At 47.7% G+C, this 22,047-nt stretch overlaps 1 protein-coding gene across 4 annotated transcripts; it reads left to right on the top strand.

Moving 5' to 3' along the window:
- The first annotated feature begins 352 nt into the window (after positions 1-352).
- Mtres1 (mitochondrial transcription rescue factor 1) lies at positions 353-15,717 on the top strand. 4 transcript variants are annotated; one of them, XM_038339900.2, is made up of 5 exons: positions 353-438; positions 4,935-4,991; positions 7,569-8,050; positions 10,203-10,275; positions 15,455-15,717. In XM_038339900.2, the coding sequence occupies exons 3-5, from the start codon at positions 7,581-7,583 to the stop codon at positions 15,629-15,631; spliced, it is 720 nt and encodes a 239-aa protein (XP_038195828.1). In that variant the 5' UTR covers positions 353-438; positions 4,935-4,991; positions 7,569-7,580; the 3' UTR covers positions 15,632-15,717. The 4 variants fall into 4 exon arrangements, with proteins under 4 accessions (XP_038195828.1, XP_038195831.1, XP_038195830.1 ...); XM_038339903.2 differs by having other exon boundaries at positions 365-438; positions 4,935-5,008; XM_038339902.2 differs by lacking the exon at positions 353-438 and adding an exon at positions 482-682.
- Positions 15,718-22,047: the final 6,330 nt, after the last annotated feature.

Below are 22,047 nucleotides of genomic sequence, written 5' to 3'. Positions count from 1 at the left end.
CACCCGCATCCTGGGTTGGGATTGGAAAAGATGTTCTAAACGCTAACACTCTAAATTCTGGGATGCTGTGTACAGTTTTCTGGAGACAACATCTGTAATTCACAAAAACGTCCAAGGCTTTGACTACTCCAGAGAAAGAACTTCGACTTTCAAACCAAGTTCTTCTGGAATTGGCTGCCGAGCTCAGCCGACCTGCGATGGTTCTCCCACGCTCCCACTCCTCACCCCCCAATCCCACACCTTCCCACAGTTCGACAGCGCGGTCATCCAAGGCGCCGCGTCCAGCAGGGGTCGCTGTGACCGCGCCACTAAGTTCGCACGCGAGTCGGGGGTCTACTCTTGCGGCGTGGGCTTGGGCGGAAGAGGCGGGGCAGGGACAGAGGTGGCCCCCAGGCCTGCGGTCGGCGCGGTCCGGGGAGGGACCAGCGGACTTCGCAGGTGAGTGCGCCCCTACTGGCTCGCCAGCCCAGCCCCTCGGCGGGTCATTCGCGGGCGACCCGCCTCTGCCCTGCATCGCTGCGGTCGAATCTGCGAGCACGTCCGGTTCCGTAGGGTCGGGCTTGCCTAGGGACGCCTCCCGAAACCCGGGATCTTGGGGGATCTTGGGAATTGAGCGGACCCAGGCTGTGCGTCCCGGCGCTTGGCCGCCACTGGCTGCAGACACTGACCCGGGGCCGGCGGCGTGGGTGTCCAGTTTCCTTTGACCTTGGGGGAATCTGGGGAGGTGCGGGATGGGAGGGTTCCAGGGGAACCCGTCCTCGTCTAGAAGTCAGCCTCCGATGTCCCCAGAAGGGAAGGTTTTCGTAACTGCAGTAGACCTTCCCGACTGGAGGCCAGGCTCCCGGTCACACCGAGCGGTGACAAGCTGGGGAACACGGATCCGTTCTCATCATCGTGCAGTCAAGGGCAGCGTTGCCTTTGCATCCTGAACACAACGCTCCAGGCAGTCTTAGCCTTTGTTAGCACATTCTATAGCTTCATAAAAATCGAACCCCAAACAAACCTTTCTCCCCGAGTCATCCCTAGTGCAAACCACCGCCAAGGAGACCCTGTAAGACGAACTCCTGCCAGGTCACTTTCCTACTAAAACTCTTTCTGGAGAACTCATGCAGCCAGGGCCACTTTAGGTACCTAAAACTTTTGGAGATTTAGTGTCAGTTCAGATACACTCTGTTCTTTTCTGATCTCGTTCTAATGCCGCAGTCCTCTGGTCGTACTGTCATCCTAAAGGCTTGGTTTGTTTTTTTGAAGACGGTCCACTTTGTAGTGGAGATGTCCTTGAAACCCCCAACCTCTGGCCTCCTTCCCAGATGCTTGAAATACAGGTTCATACTACCGTTCCCAGATTCCACAAGTTTTTAACTACTAGACACTATTCTGTGCATTTGAGATTAAGTGAAGGAAAATAAAATCGGGATGAAAAGGAGCTCTACTGTTGGGAGTGTAAACAGGCAGACAAATAACATCCAGTAAATTCTGTGTGATAAGCTCTGGGGGTGGAGTAAGTGTTAAAAGGGATGGTTGGCCAGAAGTGAATAGCTTTGGAATGGGTAGGCCCCACTGAGAGGTTTTGAGTTTAGACTTGAAGATGAGGTCACCTAGCACTTATCTATGCAAAAGTGTTCTAGACCCGTGTGGAACAAGGACCCCCTAGTTTGGCTAGAATGTGTCCCCTAAGTTTCGTGTGTTGGGAATTTGGTGCAGTGCCATTAGGAATAGCAGGGTCATGGGGGTTCTTGGGCAAGTCTGTTCATGGACTACTGGGTCATCAGGAGCTTTTATGAAAACAAACTCTAGCTGGCCTGCTTACACTTTCTTCCCTCTCTGGCCTCTACCCTGTGGTGCAGCAAGAAGGCCTTCCCGGAGGTGTCCACTGCTGAATGAAGTGTGAGGGAGGGAAAGGTGGGGGGAGGGGGAAGTAGATGCCGTTGACCTTGAACTTCCCAGGCTCTAGAGCCAAGTGGTAAATCTTTATTCTTTTTTTGTTTGTTTTTTTGTTTTGGATTTTCTCTCCTCTTTCCCCCCGCCCCCCCCTCCCCCCCAGGTTTATCTGTAGCTTTGGTGACTGGCAGAGGCAGGTGGATCTCTGTGAGTTCGAGGGCAGCCTGGTCTACAGAGCAAGTTCCAGGACAGGCTCGAAAGCTACACAGAGAAGCCCTGAAAAAACGGACGAAAAGAAAAAGTCTCATTTAGGGCTGAGCAGATAACAGGCATTTAGTCTCCACACTTCGATTAGTTTCCACTTTGATGGATACCCACTGCAAAACTTTGCTAACTCATTTGTGGGTATAAATGTAAGTATTTAGAAGGCAGTTTGATACCATATCGATGTAACAAAACAACAGGTTCATCCCAGGACCTTCCTAACCATGGGCTTTTTGACCAGGCTTACAGTAACAACTTACTAAATTCTCTTGATTTTTAAGGCAGGCTCTCATTAAGTTACCTAGGCTAGCCATGAATACACTCATTGGTCTAGGCAAGTGTCGAACTTCACACCTTCCCACCCCACCAGGCCCAGAAGAGTCTTTTCTCTGGAGTGTTTTTGAGGAATTTGGTTTTGTAGACAGTCTTGCTTTGTAGTTCATGCTGGCCTGAACTTTGTGCCAAGCCTTAAGACCTAGTCACTCCCTGGAACCCACGCAGAAAGGCCAGGTGTGTAGTGTGTGTCTGTAGTCCCGGTATTCTGTTGCCAAGATGAAAGACAAGAGAATTAGTGGCCTGGAGAACACATGGTGGGAACAAGAGAGACCCTACCTGAGAAGTAAGGTGGAAAGAAGAGTCCTGACTCCTGAGATGCCCTCTGGCCGCCACATGCATGCCTTATGCACATCATATACACATTCAACAGTAGCTGACGTGATAACAAAACTATCCAACCATATAGTCCCAGCCAGCACTTGGGAAGTGGAAGTAGAAGCGTTCAAGGCCAGTCTGAGCTACCTGAGGCCCTGTCTCAAAACAAGGAGGGGGAAAGTCACTAGAAGCTGGATATGGCAGGACATACTTGTCATCCCAGCATGTAGCAGCCTCAGGCAGGACCCCGGTAACTCCCACCATCCCTCCTAAGTCCCTCATTCCCCCCTTCCCGAAGTAAAGGACAACTGGCCTTGAAAAAAAAAACCTGCTAGCTTGTTTTAATTCTCCAGAAGGGTGCTGCTATGTTAACAGAAATAAAGAAGGCTCTGAGCGGAGCAGGTCTGAGGTCAGGGGGTTGGCCCTGGACGACCTGTGAGGTGCCTTTGGTCATCCATGTGGTCATGTCAGACATGCAACTGGACATTGTATCTGCTGATTGACAACGAAGAGGCCTGGGCCTCAGCACGTGAGCACACCTGTGGCTGTGTTTATCACAGCAAGGGTTTATGAAGCAAAGGAAGGAAGGGGCGAGGCCTGGGGCAGAGTGAAGGAAGCTGGGCATGATGGTGTCTACCGATCTTCAGTGACATCGCAGTGTGATTCCTCCAACAACTACGGCGGGCTTCCAGAAGAGAAATTAGGGGTCAGTGTAAATCAGATTGCAGCTTCAGTACAGCGAGTCACTCCTCCAAGTTTGGGGGATTTGGGGGACTCTGTTGAAGTTCAGGTTCCCAGATACAAGCTTGGCAGCCAGCCTTCCTGTAAATAGCAGTCATAGGTCTTTTATACTAACTCTGCTCATGTGTACAAGTTTGGAATTTGGAAGAATTTAAGGCCACTGAAGCCAGGTATAGTAATCCTTGTCTGTAATTCTAGTACTCTACAGGCTGAGGCAGGAGAATCAAAAATTCAAGGGTAGCCTTTGCTACATGGTGAATTTGAAGCAGCCTAGAGTACGTGAAATCTTATCTCAAAGGTTTCCAGGAATGGCAAAGGCCGTATTGGTGCTACCAGAGTCTGGAAAGGGACAAATGGCAGGGGATGGCAGAGGAGTTGGGACACTCAGGGGCCGTACCAAAGGAAAAGAGACTTTTTTTAGTCATAGAATTCTTCTTCAGGGGTGTGTGCATGTGTAAGAGAGAGAGAGAGATGTGGGAGTTATGTCAGGCCATCCAATGTCTTCCTCTCTACCTCATTGTCTGGAGAGTGGGCTCCTCACTGAACTGGAAGCTCACCATTATGACTAGGCTGCCTGGCTGATTAGTGAGCTAATGTCTTTGCTTCCCAAAGTTTGGGGATTGCAGGTGCACACAGATGTGCCCGGCCTTTTACATGGGTGGGAGGGTTCGGACTCAGATTCTTATGTTGGTAGAGCAAGTGCCATTAGCACCAAGTCATCCCCACAGCCCCCAGAATCCTTTTATGTCTGCTTACTTAGTTTGAGATAGGTTCTCCTGTGCAGACCCAGTCAGCCTAGAACTTGCAGTGGAGACCAGCCTGGCCTCAGAAGTACAGCTGTCCTGGCTTGTCCTTGCTTTGTCTCCTTTACGTGCTGGGATCATTGGCAAGTGCCATCTACCCCAGATGGGTTTTTTGTTTGGTTGGTTGGTTTTCTTACTGTTTTTGTATCCCTGGCTGACCTTGAACTCCTGATTCTGTTTCCAAGTACACATTCGAACTCACCCACCATCCTGCTTCTTTAATGGGATGTAAGAACCCAACATTCACTGCTTTGATTTAAGAGGAGCTCCAGAGCCGGTCAGTGTTGGCACTCACCTTTAATCCCAGCACTCGGGAGGCAGAGGCAGGCGAATCTCTGTGAATTTGAGGCCAGCCTGGTCTACAAGAAATAGTTCCAGGACAGCCAAGCAGCCAAAGCTAAACAGAGAAAGCCTGTCATGAGAAAAGAAAGAGCTCCAGAATCTGGCTAGTCGCCTTTTCAGATACCCCAGGACTCTCCTGATCAGTTCTGCATTCCCAGGTTCCTCCCGTAGGGCCTGCTCACTGTTGCATCTACAAATGGTCACCATCTCTAGCAAAAACTAGAATAATGCCTTCCTTCAATTTTTATCTAGATTTCCATCACTTGGGATGTTTTCCTGCTGGAAGGTGAAGGAGATCACGGACAGAGAGTGAGTAGCTAATAAAGGTACCATTTGGCTTAATGCTTTGAAACATTTGTTAGATTTACACATGAACAAGTTGATATCTTCAGCTAGAAGCTTTCCTAATATTGGGAAATATGCTTCCTGTGGGGCTGGAGAGATGGCTCAGCAGTTAAGAGCACTGGCTGCTCTTCCAGAAGATTTGGGTTTGATTCCCAGCACCCAGATAGTGGCTCATAGTCACTTGTAATTCCAGCAACAACCTCTATGACCTCTGTGGACACCACATGTACATAGGGCACAAACACGTATGCAGGCAACACACATACAAATAAAAGCAAAGTAAATAAACCTCTAAAAATGCTGCCAGTGATGGGTACAAGAAGAAACCCTTCCAGACATCCTGAAAGGATACAGGAGCGTACTGTGAAGCAAGGGCTTTTCAATGTTTATCCCTTAATATTTGTGCTCACGAGTGCGTATGGAGCCAGAGGACAGTCTGAAGGAGTCAATTCTGCCCTTCGAACACACAGGCTCTCGGGGTTGAACTCGGGCTGAGTTGGTGGTAAGCACCCCTGACTCCTGAGCCATCTCACTGGGATTTATGATGAATGTAGATACCCAGGGATTGACCCCAAGACTGCCTTCTCCCTGACCCAGGTGCTGCTGGGGATTTCTTCTAAGTTGGATGGCAGTTCCTCCTACCATGCCCGCTATGCTTTCTGCTCGTGTTGGAGTGACCACGGACCATGTAGAATTTAAAACTCCTGAAATAAGCTGTTTTCTTTTCCTTTATTCTGCAGTGCTGGGATCAAATAGAGCCATGTGCATGGTAGGCAAATGGTCTACAACTGTACTACTCCCCAGCGTAGAAATATGATCTTCTATTTCCTTCTTTTTTCTTTTCTTTTTTTTTCTGGCTTTTCAAGACAGGGTTTCTCTGTGTAGCTTTGGAGCCCATACTGGTACTCACTCTGTAGACCAGGCTGGCCTCAAACTCACAGAGTTCGCCTGTCTCTGCCTCCAGAGTGCTGGGATTAAAGGTGTGCGCCACCACCACCTGGCTAGCTGTTGTCTTTATCCTAATTCTATAAAATTAAAAATCTTTCTTTGGGTGGGTTGGAATACACTGAACTATAGTTTCTTGCCAGACGTGGTGACCCATGTCTGTAATCTCAGCATTTTGGGGTTGAGGCAGGAAGATTACTCATCAGCTGGAGGAAAATCTGGGCTACATAGTGAGTTTCAGACTGGCTGAGTATAGTATGAGACCCTGTCTCAAACAAAGTAAGAGTGGACAATGGTTCAGTTGTTGATCTTGCATTATATGTGTATGACCAATTGATGACTGTTTTGCCTGCATGTGTATCTGTGCACCAATTGATACCTGGTACCTATGGTAGTGAGCCATCATGGGGGTGTGGGAATCGAACCTACACTGTAAGAATAACAAGTGTTCTCAACCACTGAACCACTTTTTGATCTTGTAGAAGACCAGGATTGTAGGTTCCCAGCATGCACATGGTAGCTTACAACCATCTATAACTCCAGTTCCAGGAGATCCAATACCCTCTTCTGACCACTGTACTAGGCACACACATGATACACTTACATACATGCAGGCAAAACACTCATACACGTGACACAAGTAAATCTACAAAAGAAAATTAAAAGACAACAACAACAAACTTGACTGGTTCTGCTTAGCAGCTCCTTCAACAGTCCATCGAAAACCAGAAGCTCTACAATCCCTGAACTTCCACCCGCTTCTTGTCACTTAGGATTTAGATTGGGACTCCAAGAATAGTAGTTGAGCCTGTGCTGTTTGCTTGTTCTTCCTTCCCGGTCTTACCTGTAGGTTGGAAGTAGCAGCTGCCTGTGTAGACAGTAGTTGTTAGTAGCTTTGTAATTAATGGAAATTAGGAAGGAAAATCGTGAGGCTCAATATCAAAGAAATCAGTCCTGAAGTAGAGCCTTGAGAGCCGGAAGCCGGAAGCCGTCTCAGACTTGAAATGTGAGACTTCCGGACTAAGAGTTCTGTAGTGGCGTTTCATTTGTATTGTCATAAGTAGAGCAGCCACACTGGCCAGCCTTACAGACCAGGCAGCAGTGACGCACACCTTTAATCACACTAGCATATCATAGAAACCAGGCAGTAGTGGTGCACTCCTTTAATCCCAGCGCTGGAGAGAAATATAAGACGGGAGGAGACGGCTCTCAGTCACAGTCTCATTCTGAGATTCCTGGAGGCAGGATCGCCATTTTGGACTGAGGTAGAGATAAGAGCCAGTGACTGTTTTACTTTTCTGACCTTCGGGTTGAACATCAATTTCTGTCTCTCAGTTTTTATTAATCGTGCTTCAGAGTTGGTCACGTTTATGTATGCATGCATTTAACCTTGTGAAATCCTTTTTCTTATCAGCAAAGCATGGTCTTTAAAACCCCAAGTGTGCTGGGTCTCAGCCCCAGTGGACCGATGGGCCTTGCACAGGGCACGGGAAACGAAGCACTAGTTGTCCAGTGCTTGTTGTTGGTGCTTGTGTGCTAAGCTCAGCTGCGCAGCGTTGCACCCGGGAAGTAACGCCCAGCTGTTCTCTATTTCAGGGCACGTGCAGCATGGCTGTAACTGGGCTCAGACTGCTCACTGGTGCTCTAAGAAAGCCAGACGCCTGGCTTGGACTCTGGGGTGTGCTTCAAGGAACCTCTCCACACAAACTCTGTACTTCCTGGAATCGATACTTATATTTTTCTAGTTCCAAGTTAAACGCATCAAATTATAAAACACTTTTCCGTAGCATTTTCCCTCTGCGGCTCCCAGGGCTTTTAGTAGCTCCCAAATGTACTTTTCCATTTTCCATACGACTCAAAAGCAATATAAGCTCCAAAAAATCCACTAGAAAGACTTTGCAAAAAGATGCAGACGAAGAGGACTCCGATGAGGAGCTCCATCACCCCGAGAGGAGTGAGCAGGAAGAAGAGCTTGAGGATGACCCTGGCGTAGTCAAGGACTACAAAGACCTGGAGAAAGTGGTCCAGTCTTTCCGGTATGATGTCATCCTGAAGACAGGCCTCGATATTGGGAGAAAGTGAGTACGATGGACCGCCCATCTTGTTAGCGTCGGGCCACACTAACTCGGCCTCTTCTGTGGGGGATAATAACCATAGATGTGAAAGGTAACCTATTCCATAGTCACTCTGCAGATGGAAGGACTGACTCCCCAGGAAGTCACCTGACTACCTTTAAATCCTTTGTGACGTGTTTCCTCGATGGTAACACAATTGGTGTGCTCTGAGTCATTGACTTGATGACATATTTCTCCTTTTTTCTCTACAGTGTATCCTTGTACATGGTAGGCAAGTGTTCTGCTACTGAACCATGCCTCTGCCCCTACTAACAACCTCTAAAAGAGAAAGACATCATTTTATTAGAGATGCATAGCTGCAAACCCCCACTGATTTCCCATATACTACAGTATGAGGAAGTACATTCCAGAATCAGTGGGAGGAGTAGGAGGTGATGGTTTAGAACACAGGCTTTTGGCGCTAGCGGGTTAGCTCAGCGGGTCAGTGTCCTTGTTAGCCTGATGACCTGAGTTCAGTCCCTGGAATCCACAGAGTATAAGGAAAAAGCTGACTCCCACAGGTTGTCCACAGACCTCCACATATGTGCCATGGTACACATGTGCCCACAGCATTCACACACACACACACACACACACACAATAATTAAAAGAAAAAAAAGAATGCAGTTTCTGGCCAGTGAGATGGCTCAGTGGGTAAAGGTGCGTGCATATAGTCTGCCCATCTGCGCTCTAGTCCCTGATCCCAGGAGACAGCAGAGGCCTGGCTCCCAAGAGTGTCCTGACCTTCCACAGACTCGCTGTGGCACACATTCCCTCTCACACACAAAAGGATACAGCGTCTTGAGCTAGATAGAGTGCTGGGTCAGGCCTGTGATCCGAGCACCGAGGCTAAGTGTTGGAAGCAGCCAAGCTACATACTGCGGTACTACAGGTGATCTCTGTGAGTTCGAGACCAAACTCAGAGCTGCTCTGAGAAGTCCTGGCTCAAACAAACAAACACAAGAAAAACAAGAAACAAAAAAACAAAAATTGGGTTCTTGGGCCAAACTACTAGTATGTGACCTTAAGCATGTTAGGAATTTTGTTGTTGTTGTTCCTTTTTAAAAACTGTTTGGATGACAGGCAGCGGTGTGCGTTTTGTATCACACGTAGCCAGAAGACTCGTTTGTAAGGCTGGTTCTGTCCTTGCAGCTTTGGTTCCAGCTTCTGAGTCTCATCTCACAAGCCCCCGTTCACCTTTTAAAGCCACAGGATCACTCAATAGCTCATGCTGGCCTAGAACTTACAATTTAGTTCCTGACAGCCTCAGCCTCGCTGAAATCCTGCTCTAGCCCCCAAATGCAGGACTGCAGGGACGAGCCAACAGGATTACAATCTGTAGACACTGTGGCTGGGCCTGGTGTGAGCCGGCACCCCATGCAGTTTAGCTGTTGTAAACCCTGAGTCACATGCAGTGTACAGAAGTGGGAATTTGAGATTTCGTCAGCATAGTGATTCTCTCTGCTGATGTTATGTTCTGCTGGTGCCCTTGCTGCTTGTTCATTCCTTTAGCAGTCGTGGATGGTGTGCAGACAAGGGAAGAATTGTGACAGGCTATTGCTTTTATTGAGCTGAGCCCTGATGTCAGTCATTCTGAGTCAGGTCATCAGAAGGGAGGCTTTGTTTGTGTCTGTGTCTTGTCTGGTCTGTCACCAGAGATTCAGGCTGAAGCGACTGGCTGCCAGATTGGAATTACTCAACCTCAGAGCACACAGGCGGGTTCCTTAATGGCATCTCTGTATGTGTGGCGCCTGGTTTTTCTGTCCCTGTGCAGAGCAGGAAGCCGAGGACAGGAAGGACCCACTCATTCTGACCACTGTGACTCACTGAGCTGCTGCCATGTGGTCACTTCTGAAATGGCCCACAAGGCCCCATGCAGCAGTCGCCTGCCTGTGTGCGGGGGCCTCTCGGCATTAGAAATGCCCTTTGGGCTCCCTGTTGGAGATGTGTGTAGATGGTGCCCACTTTCACTTGGCATCTCACGGTTTTCACTGGAAATGCAGGGTTTTTTGTTCTGTGGGGATTCACTGGGTGGATACTGACAGCTGGTGTTTTCCTCAAAACTGTGTGGTCGTTGAATTTATTTACATTTCAAATCTTTTTTTCTTTTTAATAGCAAAGTAGAAGATGCATTCTACAAAGGTGAACTCAGACTGAATGGAGAAAAATTATGGAAGAAGAGCAGAACGGTGAGCCGTGCAGCCTGTAATGACATGGTCCTGTCTGTTGCCCTGCTAGTCAGTGCTGTCCCTAACTCCCCCTTGGGCCCTGGTGCCCTCTCTAAGGTCTTCCGTCCTGGTCGCGCTGGTGGGAATTGTCTATGGGTCACTGTTTCTCCTCAGTCTTCGTGACTTTGAGTCAGAAGAATTGGAATAAGCCAGTGCTAGCCCCATGGAGTCATGGAGATAGATTACAAAGAAGGGTCTGCCTGAGAAGGTGCTGCCTGAGCGGGTGGACAGTCCTGTTCACTTCAGCAGTGCTGCCTGAGCAGATGGATAGTCCTGTTCACTTCGGCAGTCCTTGCTGGAGCTCTGCTCTCTGAAGGGCAGCTGACACAATGGTGTTTTGTAATTCTGACAAGTTCATGTTGATACTGTTAATTGAAAGAAGTCAAGTCAGGGTCACGATGCTTCCTTGATATACCAGCACTGGCTGGGGCCAGAACATCACGAGTCCCAGGGCAGCCAGGGGTACATACTGAGACCTAATTTCAAAATAAACAAAACCAAACAAAAATGATTCATAAGAGAATGTACTTCAATATCTGCTTTCTAACAACAGATCTCTCTGTTTGTCAGATACACACACATAGGTAAAAGTAAAATTCTATTAAAAATAGTCTTTGTTATATTATGTGTATACCAGCACATGGGAAATGGAGAAAGGATCAGGAGTTATAGGCCAGATTGTGCTATGTGAGACCCTGTCTCCAAAATATATTCATACATGCATATACACAGTCTGTGTATAGCGATAGACACGGTGACACACCATGGAAGGCAGAATCAGACTCAGCCAGTTAAGTCTACTTGCCTAGTTCCAGGCTAGCCAAAACTACATCTCAACAAAACAAACAATGTGTGCATGCATGTTTATAGATATTACATATTTTTTTGTTGTTGTTGTTGTTGTTGTTTGAGACAGAGTTTCTCTATGTAACAGCCCTAGCTGTCTTGGAACTCACTTTGTAGACCAGGCTGGCCTTGAGCTATCAGAGATCCACCTACCCCTGCCTTCCGAGTGCTAGGATTAAAGGTGTGCGCCACCACTGCCTGGCTATGTTACATATATTCTTAATTAAAAATTACTAGTACTTAGAATAGATTGTTATGGAATATATTAAGGTTTTAAATCTCTTGTTCTTTGTGTATGTGTATTCTCGTGTGTGCATATGCATGCAGTTCCTGGGGAGGTCATTAGGTCCCCTGGCATTGAAGCTGCAGATGACTGTGAGCCTCTTGAGCCCTGGTAACCAAACCAGGGTCTCTCCAGCCCCGTATTCATTTTCTTCATGCATTTTATATTTCGAAAATTAAATGCTTTTTAGATTTATGTATATATGTGTTTTGCCTGCATATATGTATATGCACGATATATGTGCCTGGTGCCCACAGAGACCAGAAGAGTATCAGGTCTCCCAGAACATAGGTTGTGAGCCACTGTGTGAGTACAGGGAACCAAACCCATAGTTCTGCGAGAGCAACAAGTGCTCCTAGCTGCTGAGCCAACTCTCCAGCTCGCCTGCATTCATTTTCTTCATGTCTTCTATTTTTTGGCTTTTTAAAACATGTATTTAGTTGTGGGAGCAGGGAATGTGGGTTCATGAATGTTGGATGCAGAGGTGGAGGACAACTTGAAGGAGTGGATTCTTTCTTCCTCCTTGTGTTCAGGGATCAAACCCAGGTCATCAGGCCTTGCTGCAAGTGCTGAGCCATCCTGCCCTCACTCTGAGATATAAATAATGAGTGTTTGATTGATTGAGACAGAGTCTCACTATTGTCGCCCGGGCTGACCTGGAACTCATCTCTCTGTAGATCTGCCTGCCTCTTGAGTGCTGGCATTAAAGAATGTTTGACCTTGCTTTTTAACCATGAGATTATATCACTTAGCAAAACTCAATAAAGGAGATATAAAATCTTTAATTAAAAGCTAGAAAGCAGCACTCAGGCTGTATGTAGCTTGGCTGATAGAATGCTTGCCTAGCGTGTAAAGAAGCCCCGGGTTCAACCCCTCAGTGTCACATAAACCTTAACCCCATCAAGACGAAAGGTCAGAACTTCAAGGTCATCCCCCTCTACAGAGTGGGTTTGAGGCCAACCTGAAAACTGTCTCTTGGGGTCATGCTTAGAAACATAACCTGTTAGTAGTGAGGGTGATGAAGAGACAGAGTTTGGAAGAAGGGTTTTTATTTTCCTTCCTTTCACATTCCCAAAGTCTGCTAGGCAGGATCTGCTCCCTCGCTTTGCCCTGGGATGTAGAACAGTGAGCGTGTCATCTCTTTGCATTGGTGAACCTTGAGGCTCCTCCAGTCCTTGTCCCTGGGGCTCATGCAATCATTACTGCTGCCTCTGCCCACAGAAAGAGGGGCAGCTTCTTCCATTCTGGTCTCAACTCCTAGTCAAGGCCAAAGAGCTCTGATAACCTTGGGCTGGCAGGTGCAGAATCATCTGTCAGCCATTGTTCAGTGACCTGCTCAAAAGCCAGTGCTCCAGACGGGCCCTTCTCCAGCCCTCTGCTGCTGTCTTGACTGTAGCCGAACTGCCTTCTCTGCTGCATTACCTTCTGAACACCCCTCTGCTGGAGCCCCGTGCAAACTCCATAGCCTGTTCTTCCCTGCTTTGAGGTATTGTTAACCACAGCCTAATTACTGGGCTTCATTCTGCCTTGGGTGTTCTGTCCTTTCGGCTGCTTTCCAGATTTCTCCTGAGGGTCAGTAAAGGCAGAGGCCAGTATTAACACTCGGCTGCCTTGTTACTAGGAGGCCTGGTAGTCATAGAAACTGCAGCTAAGGGGAGATTTGAAATGTAGATATTTGAAACAGCCACTAATCCTAGCCAGTTTTGCTTTGTGTCTGAGAGGACCAGGCCTCGGATGGGACTAAATAAAGCATGCCTGCTTCCCCAGCCTGCTCCATGGAACCAGTGCCTGGCTATAGGCCCTGAGGGTCCAGCTTGCCTGTCACTGTAGCTCAGCTCCCCTGAGTCATCACCTGTCACTGAGCAGGTTTTCTGTGTTCCGCAAACTAGGTGGTCCAGAATGCACCAGGCTGTGCAAGCCTGCTCTGACAGTGGCTTAAGAAACCCAAGATGGGACTGATGCTGTCCTGACTTACCTTTTATTACTACATATTAATTATTCATAATATTTCATTGTGGCATTTTCACGCATGCATATGATGTATTTTGAGTGTATTTCCCTCCCCATTGTCTTCTCGTGCCCCCCACCTCCTTGCCCTTCCCAGCTACTCACCCTTGTGTTTGCATGGAGCTTTTCTTCTTCCTCCTCCTCCAACCTCCACACAGGCCTTGGTACACATGCGCTTCACCCCCAAAATGAAGAAACTGTTTCCAAAAACTAAGTAGGGGGCTCGAGAGATGGCTTTAGCAACTAAGAGCACTTGCTGCTCTTCCAGAGGACCTGGGCTCATCCCAGCACCTGCGACTCCAATTCCAAGGGGATCCATTCCATGTCTGACTTCCAAGGGCACCAGGCATGCATGTGGCACACAGACATGCAGGCAAAATACCCACACATAAAATAAATCATAAAACATTTAAGTTTTAATAGGCCAGTTTCTAAGCTGTGTATTTGTTTCTTTATGGGAGTGGAGGCTTGGTTTCTTGTTTGTTTTGTTATACTTACTTTTTAAAGATTTTTTTTAAATTAATTTTTATTTTATGTGAATGGGTGTTTTGCCTATGTGTATGTCTGTATGCTATGTGTATGCCTGGTACCCATGGAGGCCAGACAAGGGTGTCAGGTCCCCTGGAAATGCAGTTCAAGGTGGCAAGAGTATTGATCACTGTCAACCACTGAGGCAGGCCCCTCAGTAGAGGCAGTGGCCCACATATGAGTTGCTTTAAGCCAAGAGAAGCAGTTGTTGGTCCTGGCTTATATATTGTTAAGCCCCTCTTGAGTTCCTGGTTGGATTCTCTAATGTTCCGAGCTGTTTGGACCCCCTACCTACCTGCCAAGTGTTTCCCTTGTGTCCAACACAGACTAGGCCCTTGCTATTGGTCCCTGGAGGTAACATGGCTGCTCCAGAGTGTGGGTTGACAAGCTCTAGTCACAAGTCCTCTGGCAAGATTAGTTTGGCCTCAGCCCCTCTAGCCAACTCTTGTTCTTTCTGTGCAGTCCTCTTTGTGGGCCAGCACTGCCCTCTCCCTGAGTATATTGCTCCATGGTGACAGATGTTTAACAAACTGTCCCATCCCCATTTTAGGAAGGTTACCTCGGTTAGAAATCAGTGCCAATATTCTTCCTGGTTCATCTAGTACTTTCTTTTACACTCTTGCCAAGTGTGCCCCACTCTTCTGTGTTTTACAGTGTTCCTCAGACAGGCGGGTCTATTCAGTACTCCTTCAGTTCCCTGACTGACAGGCTTTTCAACCTTGATCATCCACCTGCCAGCCATCTCTGTCAGGAAAGTACTGCCTGGATCCAGCCCCGTGCTTGAAGCTCCCTCATATGCCTACCCACAATGCAATTTAGACCTGGGGTGACTGTCAGAGAAGTCAGGGCTCTTCTCACTTGTTCTTCCTGTGTGACAACCACATTAAAACAAAGTGGGGGGGGGGCCGGGCGGTGGTGGTGCACGCCTTTAATTCCAGCACTCGGGAGGCAGAGGCAGGCGGATCTCTGTGAGTTCGAGGCCAGCCTGGTCTACAAGAGCTAGTTCCAGGACAGGCTCTAAAAAAAGCTACAGAGAAACCCTGTCTTGAAAAACCAAAAAAAAAAGAAAAAAAAAAAAAGAAAAAAAAACAAAGTGGGGGGGGGGGGGCTGGAGAGACGGCTCAGTGGTTAAGAGCACTGACTGCGCTCAGAGGACCCGGGTGCAGTTCCCAGCATTCATGTGGCAGCTCACAATTATCTGCGTCTCAGTTACAGGATTATTTTTTTCTGAGACAGGGTTTCTCTGTGTAGCTCTGGCTGTCCTGGAACTCGCTCTGTAGACCAGGCTGGCCTTGAACTCACCGAGATCCACCTGCCTCTGCCTCCCGAGTGCTGGGGTTAAAGGCTGGCTCAGTTCCAGGAGTCTTGACACCTTAACACAGACACACACACAGGGAAGACATCAGTGCACATGAAATGGAAACAACAAAGCGGGGCTGTTTGAACTGGAGTAAGGTGGCTTCCCTCTGTCCACAGGTGAAGGTGGGAGACACCCTGGATCTCCTCATTGGAGAGGACAGAGAGACGGGGACAGAAGTGGTGATGCGGATTCTCCTGAAAGCCGTCCATGATGAGAAGACAGAAAGCGACAAGCACCGAGTGCTGTTGCGACGGTGGAAGAGCTTGAAGCTGCCAAAGACTACGTCCAAATGACCGCGACGTCTCCCCACGGCTGCGTCCTGCTGTCAGGGGCCGCCGCGCAAAAGGGCGTTTTTACTGAAATAAAGTTCTTTGTGGGATCACTGGAGCATTTTGTGGAAGCTGGGATCTGGGTTTCCTCCTCCTGCACTTCCGTAGCCCCGGCACTCTGAGAGCTCCCTTGTCCTGCAGAGACCAGTGCAGGAGCCCAGGCCAGAGAGGACGTCATGACCTGCCTGCCATTTTCCACACTAACTACCTCAGGAGTCATTGTCAAATAAATTGGCCTTGTTTCTTTGTGGGTTTTATTTATGGAATTTGTTTTATTTTGTTAGACAGGGTCTCCCTGTGTAGCCGAGTAGCCTCAAAATCAGGATCCACTGCCTCTGCCTCCTGAGTACTAGGACAGAGAGGCAGCTCTCCCGCACCTGGCTTGTTTTATTTCTTTTTTCATTCTGTGAAAACCTAGGCTGGCCTTGAATTCCTGCTTTTCCTGCCTCTAACTCCCAAGAGCAAGGACTATAGAATAGACGTGTGACACCCTCCCTGCTTCTTAGTGTTTATTTAAATACTTGCTGCCTAGGGACTGCGTCCCATATTCAGGTTTTTTGTGGCTAAAATTAACAGAGTCAAGATTGCCTTTCAGATTATGATTGGACAGACTTGGAGAGAACCTTTTACCACTGTTAAACTAGTTTTCACTTGTTTTCGGTTTGTCTTCTGCAGTCCAGAGGAGTGAAGCTGCCCCTCCAATTCCGACTGGTCTGCTTAGAGTCCATTTGGAATGGTTTATTTAGGGCTCATAGGTAAACCAGTGTAGCCAGACGCTGGCTTCATAATGACCTTCAAACTAAAATGGCTTCAACATTTTAATGTTCAGGCTTAAGAGCTCTGCTCTTCAGACGACTCAGGTTCAGTTCCCAGCACCCACATGACAGCTCACAATCGTCTGCAACCCCAGTCCTAGGGGATTCGATGTCCTCTTCTATCCACTGTCAGTACCAAGCACATGTGTGGTTCACAGGGAGATAAAACACCCATACATGTAAAATACAATTTTTACTTTAAAAATTTTAACCTTATAAACTTGTATGTATACGTACACACACATATAAGACAGTTGCTATGACCTTTAAAGCCAAAAAGTTTGCTATCTGACCCTTAGAACAATAGACTAGTTGTTGTAACCCTCACAAGAACGTTACACAAAGGACTAAAACTAAAGGAGGAGTAGAACCGGCAGGGCAGCGGTGGTGACGCCTTTGATCCCAGCACTCAGAAGGCAGAGGCAGGTGGATCTATCTGAAGAGTGTGAGGCTAGCCTGGCCTAGAAGAGCTAGTTCAGGACATCTAGGGCTGTTATGCAGAGAAAACCTGTCTTGAAAAACTGAAAGAAAAAAGTAGAGCTGAGCACACGCGCACACGACATGACATCCATGGCATGTAGACTCAGGGGAGCCAAGTCTAAGGAAGGAGCCGTTCACAAACTTGGTTCTGTCCTCGTTTGTCCACAACTTTGAGATCGCAGAAGTCTGAGAGCGAAGGGAGCTTCCAGAGAGTCCAAAGCACTTAAATTGGGGCTCATGAGTCAAGTTTTGCTCATCTTGTTTTGGAGAACTCAAGAAAAATTTGTCTTTATTTGAAAATTTAAACTCTTAGCCGGGCAGTGGTGGCACACGCCTTTAATCTCAGCACTTGGGAAGAAAATTTAAACTCTTAAGGACCAGTGAGATGGCTTGATGGGTAAAGGCACTTGCCTGGTGACCTGAATTCATTCCCTCAGACCCGCATGGTAGGAGAGAACCAACTCCCAAAGTTTGTCCTCTGGCCTCCACACACATGCTAAGGTACACCCCGAATTAGTTAATTTTTAAAAGGTTTTAAAGCTGGGTGTATGCACACATTTAATCCCAGCCCTAGCAGGGCAGGTGGATTTCTATGAGCTCTAGGTCAGCTCAAATTTTTGTTTTAAAATGTTTTAAAAACTTAAACTCTTTAGGAAGGAATAATAAATACTGTGTAAAAGTACAACATGGGCTGGGTGCTGATGGCGCACACCTTTAATCCCAGGACTCGGGAGGCAGAGGCAGGCAGATCTGTGAGTTCGAGGCCAGCCTGGTCTACAAGAGCTAGTTCCAGGACAGGCTCCAAAGCTACAGAGAAACCCTGTCTCGAAAACAACAACAACAACAAAAAGTACAACATAGAATTTCTGTTTTCATTACTTGTTATTTTGGCTTTTCTGAGTTATCAGTTAAAAATATAGTACTTTAATTTCCATGTAACAAAGTTATAATTAATTATATAGCCATTATTTATCTCCTCCTATCTCTCTCTCCCTTCCCTCTTCCTCAGCTTCTCTTTACGAAGCCAGTAGGAAACTCGAGAAGCCTTGGATGGTGGAGCATGTGATTCAGCAGCAGGTTTCCTGAAAAGAGCGCACTCTGTTGGCAGGTGAGCTGTGACCAGGACTTTATCTCAGTATCTCCTGGTCCTTACTGGACAAACAAGGATCAGAACAGGAGAAAGCAGAGCAGGAAAAGCCTTTTAAGGCTTCAGTATGTAACTGGGCCGGCATTCGGTCTTGGCTGTCTACCTGCTGGATTCCAGGTGGACACAGCCACCGCTGGCTCAGAGGCAGCCACTCAAAAGGGCATTAGTAATTTCTACCTGGCTTAACCCCTTAGCAGATTGGACCCATCCCCAACTACAGTTTTTAAAAATCAAACTATCAGCCAGGTGTAGTTACACACGCCTTTAACCCCAGCACTCAGGAGGCAGAGGCAGATGAATTCAAGGCCAGCCTGGTCTACATAGTTCCAGAGCAACCAAAGCTACATAATGAGACCCTGTCTCAGGTGGAAAAAAAAAAAAAAGAAAGCAAAACAAAACAAAATAATCAAACTAAGGGCTCACTGGCCAAAAGCCTGTACTACTCTTGGGGAAGACCAGAGTTTAGTTTCTGGCACCCACATCAGGTGGCTCAAAAGCCACTGTAACACCAGTTCCAGAGGATACAATGTTTCAGCAGGCACCCAGACTCCCATACACACAAAGACACATAATTAAAAATAAAGTAACTCTTACAGTGTTCTCAAAACCAAACTGACATCTGATTACGAATTATGTGAGCCTGGTCATAGCATGCGGCAGGAGACTGATCTCTCGGGGGTCGCCTCCAGCGTGAGGGCCTGGAACATATTTATGAAAACTAGCAGTAACGTAAGAGCAATCCATAATGATTCATGGCTGTCTGACAACTCACTCATTACTGAAGCTGAACTACAGCTGCCTTTTAATGTGGTCCTGGCAAGACATCCCCAGTAAAAATGTGACCAACATAATGAGTCGATCAAAGAGCCCCTGGATACAGTCCAAGCAGTGGTTCTCAACTTGGGGCAACTTGCCCACTTTCCCTGGGGCATTTGGCAATAATTGTGTTTTTAGTCATCACGATGGACAGGATACTGGGGACACCAAGAAATCAGAGCCCAAAGATGATGCTGAACATCCCATAATGTCCCAAACAGTGTCCAACAGAGCAGCATGTTAGCAGTGCTGAGGTTGGAAAATCCTGTTCTAATAGGATGATAACAGGGGGACCCTAAACAGTTAAAATAAATACATCCTGCTCTTCCAGGGCAGTGCTTGCAGGATACAGTTGCTGTGTTCAAGGCATGCATGGTTTAAGGTTAGGACTGTTAGGTTCATCTGACCTTTTTACCAAAATGACAACCCCACTTAGAGAAGACTCTAGGGAATAGGTTGTCAACTGAAATCCCTGCAATCTATGCTCTACTTAGATAGGGAGGAGATTAGATCTCACTATGATGTCCTGAGCTTCAAATGACTGGTGCTTGCTATGAAGAACAAACCTGCCTTGACCTCACAGAGACCCACCTGCCTAGGCCTCTCAATGCTGGGATTAAAGGCATGCAGCACCATCTTGGAAATCTGTTTTTCAAGAAACTAAAAACAGCTGGGGAATGGTGGCGCACGCCTTTAATCCCAGCACTCAGGAGGCAGAGGCAGGCAGATCTCTCTGAGTTCGAGGCCAGCCTGGTCTACAAGAGCTAGTTCCAGGACAGGCTCCAAAGCTACAAAGAAACCCTGTCTCAAAAAACAACAACAACAACAACAAAAAAGGAACTAAAAAACATTTCAGTGCCTGGCAGTGGTGGCTCACGCCTTTAAGCACAGCAATCCGGAGGCAGAGGCAGGTGGATCTCTGTAGTTTGAGGCCAGCCTGGTCTATAGTGCAAGTTCTAAGACAGCCAAGGCAGTTAGGAGAAACACTGTCACAAAAACAAATTCAGTTCAGTGAATGTTCATGAACCTACCTCAAGGGAAAAGGAGGATCTCTGTCTTACCTTGGCTCTGTGAAGGCTGGCTTTACTGAGAATCCCCAGCCCACACCTGCAGGATGGTCTCCAGAGAGCTCTGACAGGAAGGTGATGCTGGCAGCAGAGCAGGGCTCGAGCACCTCCAGGACTGCTCTAGAGCCACACGGCTAGCTCGCCATGGCAGACACTAAAGACCAGGGTTTGTTATGTCTCACCCCCCAAACCCCCACTGTCCAAGCAGCAGCTGTCAAACAGCACCCAACGCCCATGAGAGATTTTCCTTAGGTAGCACCTTGGCACCGCTGGCCTCTCCCCGTTCTTCCGAGGTCTTCCCTCTTTGATCGCATTTTCCCCTCTTCCTCTCCCACTTGGGCAAACATTTCACTTGTGTTTAATGGGCATCATTTTGCTTGTGTGCATCTTTGCGGAATGATTTCACTGTTCCACTTTCCGAAGTTTCATGAAGGCTTTATTGTATCTCTCGTTTCATATTTTCCTTCCTGTACGTGTCCTACACGCCATTCACGGCACAGCCCACGTACTCCACTACTTCACACAGCTGCCCCGAAGGGAGAGCATCTGCTTGTTGCCAGCTTACCTTCAGAGGGACACTGTCCCAGACTGTACCCACTTCCCTGCGTTAGCACATCGCTGGCTTTCCTGACTAGAATGGCTGTTGGCTGCCTTCTTGGGAGCACCACAACAAGGTGTCTGTGCACACCTCGCTCAGCCCCTGGCAGTAGCTAGCCTTCTCACTTCTTGCCAGTATAATCTCTCTGGCTCCTGCCGACTTTCTAATTCATGATCCTCTGCCTCAGCCTCCCGGGTGCTGGGATAACAGGCACTACCAACACGGAGACTTTAAATCTGCCCAAAAGAGACGAGCGAGGCTCAAAGACTTCATCCAGGGCAAACAATATTTATCTAAATGAACACTTGTTCTTTAGGGGTTCCCATAGGTAATGCTTGTTTCTATGATCTAAGTCACTATTAAACAATGTAGATTCTATTATTTTGGCTGGGTGTGGTAGTGCACACCTTTAATCCCATTTCCTGTGAAGCTGAGGCAGGTGCATCTCTGTGAGTCAGAGGCCAGCTTGGCTTTCATAGCAAGTTCCAGTCTAGTCAGAACAATATAAGATGCAAGTCCTTGGGGGGAAAAATGCTGCTGGGTGGTGGTGGTGCACACCTCTAGTCCCAGCACTCGGGAGACAGAGGCAGGCAGATCTCTGATTTCGAGGCTACCAAGGATACACAGAAAAACCCTGTCTTAAAAAAAAAAAAACCAAAAGCCAACCAAACAAAAAAAGCTTTGGGACCTCGCTCTTGATTCTGAAGCAGAGAAAGGAAAGGCTAAAATGTAGAGGTCAACTTGGAGTCATGCAATTGTATCAACACTTGAAGAGAAGCGCCGGTGGCCACAGGCCTTATTCACACTAAAGTGTGTCTCCCCTACACACTTAGCAGTTCAGCACCAAGGTTTCAGTTTTAGCTTGTCAAAGCCAAGGATGGCAACTCCTCACGCCTTGCAGCAGAAATAGCACAAGCGGAATATCTGTCAGCTCTAACGGCATGCTTACCAACGTGGCTTCAGCCTGTGAGAAACAGGTCGGAAGAGCATGTAGTTCTGCAGTGGTGCCTCAGGCCAGGGGCTAGCTTCATGACACCTGCAGTGGCCTGGCTGTCTTCTGTAGAGAGAGCAAGGCCCAGTCTGCTCATACCCACGCACGTCTTACAAATCAGCTTCAGGGCAGACCTGTTAGGTGCTGTGCTGTTAACTACCAGGTCCTTCCAGCCAGGCTTGAATGGGCGGCTTAACTAGTCACACATAGGGGGCGGGACTAGCTAGTTAGGGAGCAGGCGCAGTAGCTGGCTGGCCCTCCCAAGACATTTACTGAATGGATGAACCTCCTCTAGAGGCATTGAGGCCTTACTGCATTCCTTTCTCTCTTGAGGACGTGAACTCTCGGGAGGACGTCAGTCTTTGCTTCAAAGGCCACCACATCAAGCTCCTTGTTCTTGTGTGCTTCTTCCGACTTCTGCTTCCTTCAGCCCTTCCCTGACTATAAAACCCACTTCCTCTGCTCA

Source organism: Arvicola amphibius, chromosome 8 (genome assembly GCF_903992535.2).
Source record: "Arvicola amphibius chromosome 8, mArvAmp1.2, whole genome shotgun sequence".
Lineage (NCBI taxonomy): Eukaryota > Metazoa > Chordata > Mammalia > Rodentia > Cricetidae > Arvicola > Arvicola amphibius.
The sequence above is the reverse complement of the archived record's forward strand: the minus strand, read 5'-3'. Positions and strand labels throughout refer to the sequence as shown.

What these genes read in the sequence shown, in the direction of transcription:
- Mtres1 (XM_038339900.2), top strand. Translation starts at nt 7,581, where the DNA reads ATGGCTGTAACTGGGCTCAGACTGCTCACTGGTGCTCTAAGAAAGCCA. An exon ending in GGCCTCGATATTGGGAGAAA is followed by an intron (nt 8,051 to 10,202) that starts GTGAGTACGATG and finishes TCTTTTTAATAG; the next exon opens with CAAAGTAGAAGATGCATTCT. An exon ending in TATGGAAGAAGAGCAGAACG is followed by an intron (nt 10,276 to 15,454) that starts GTGAGCCGTGCA and finishes CTCTGTCCACAG; the next exon opens with GTGAAGGTGGGAGACACCCT.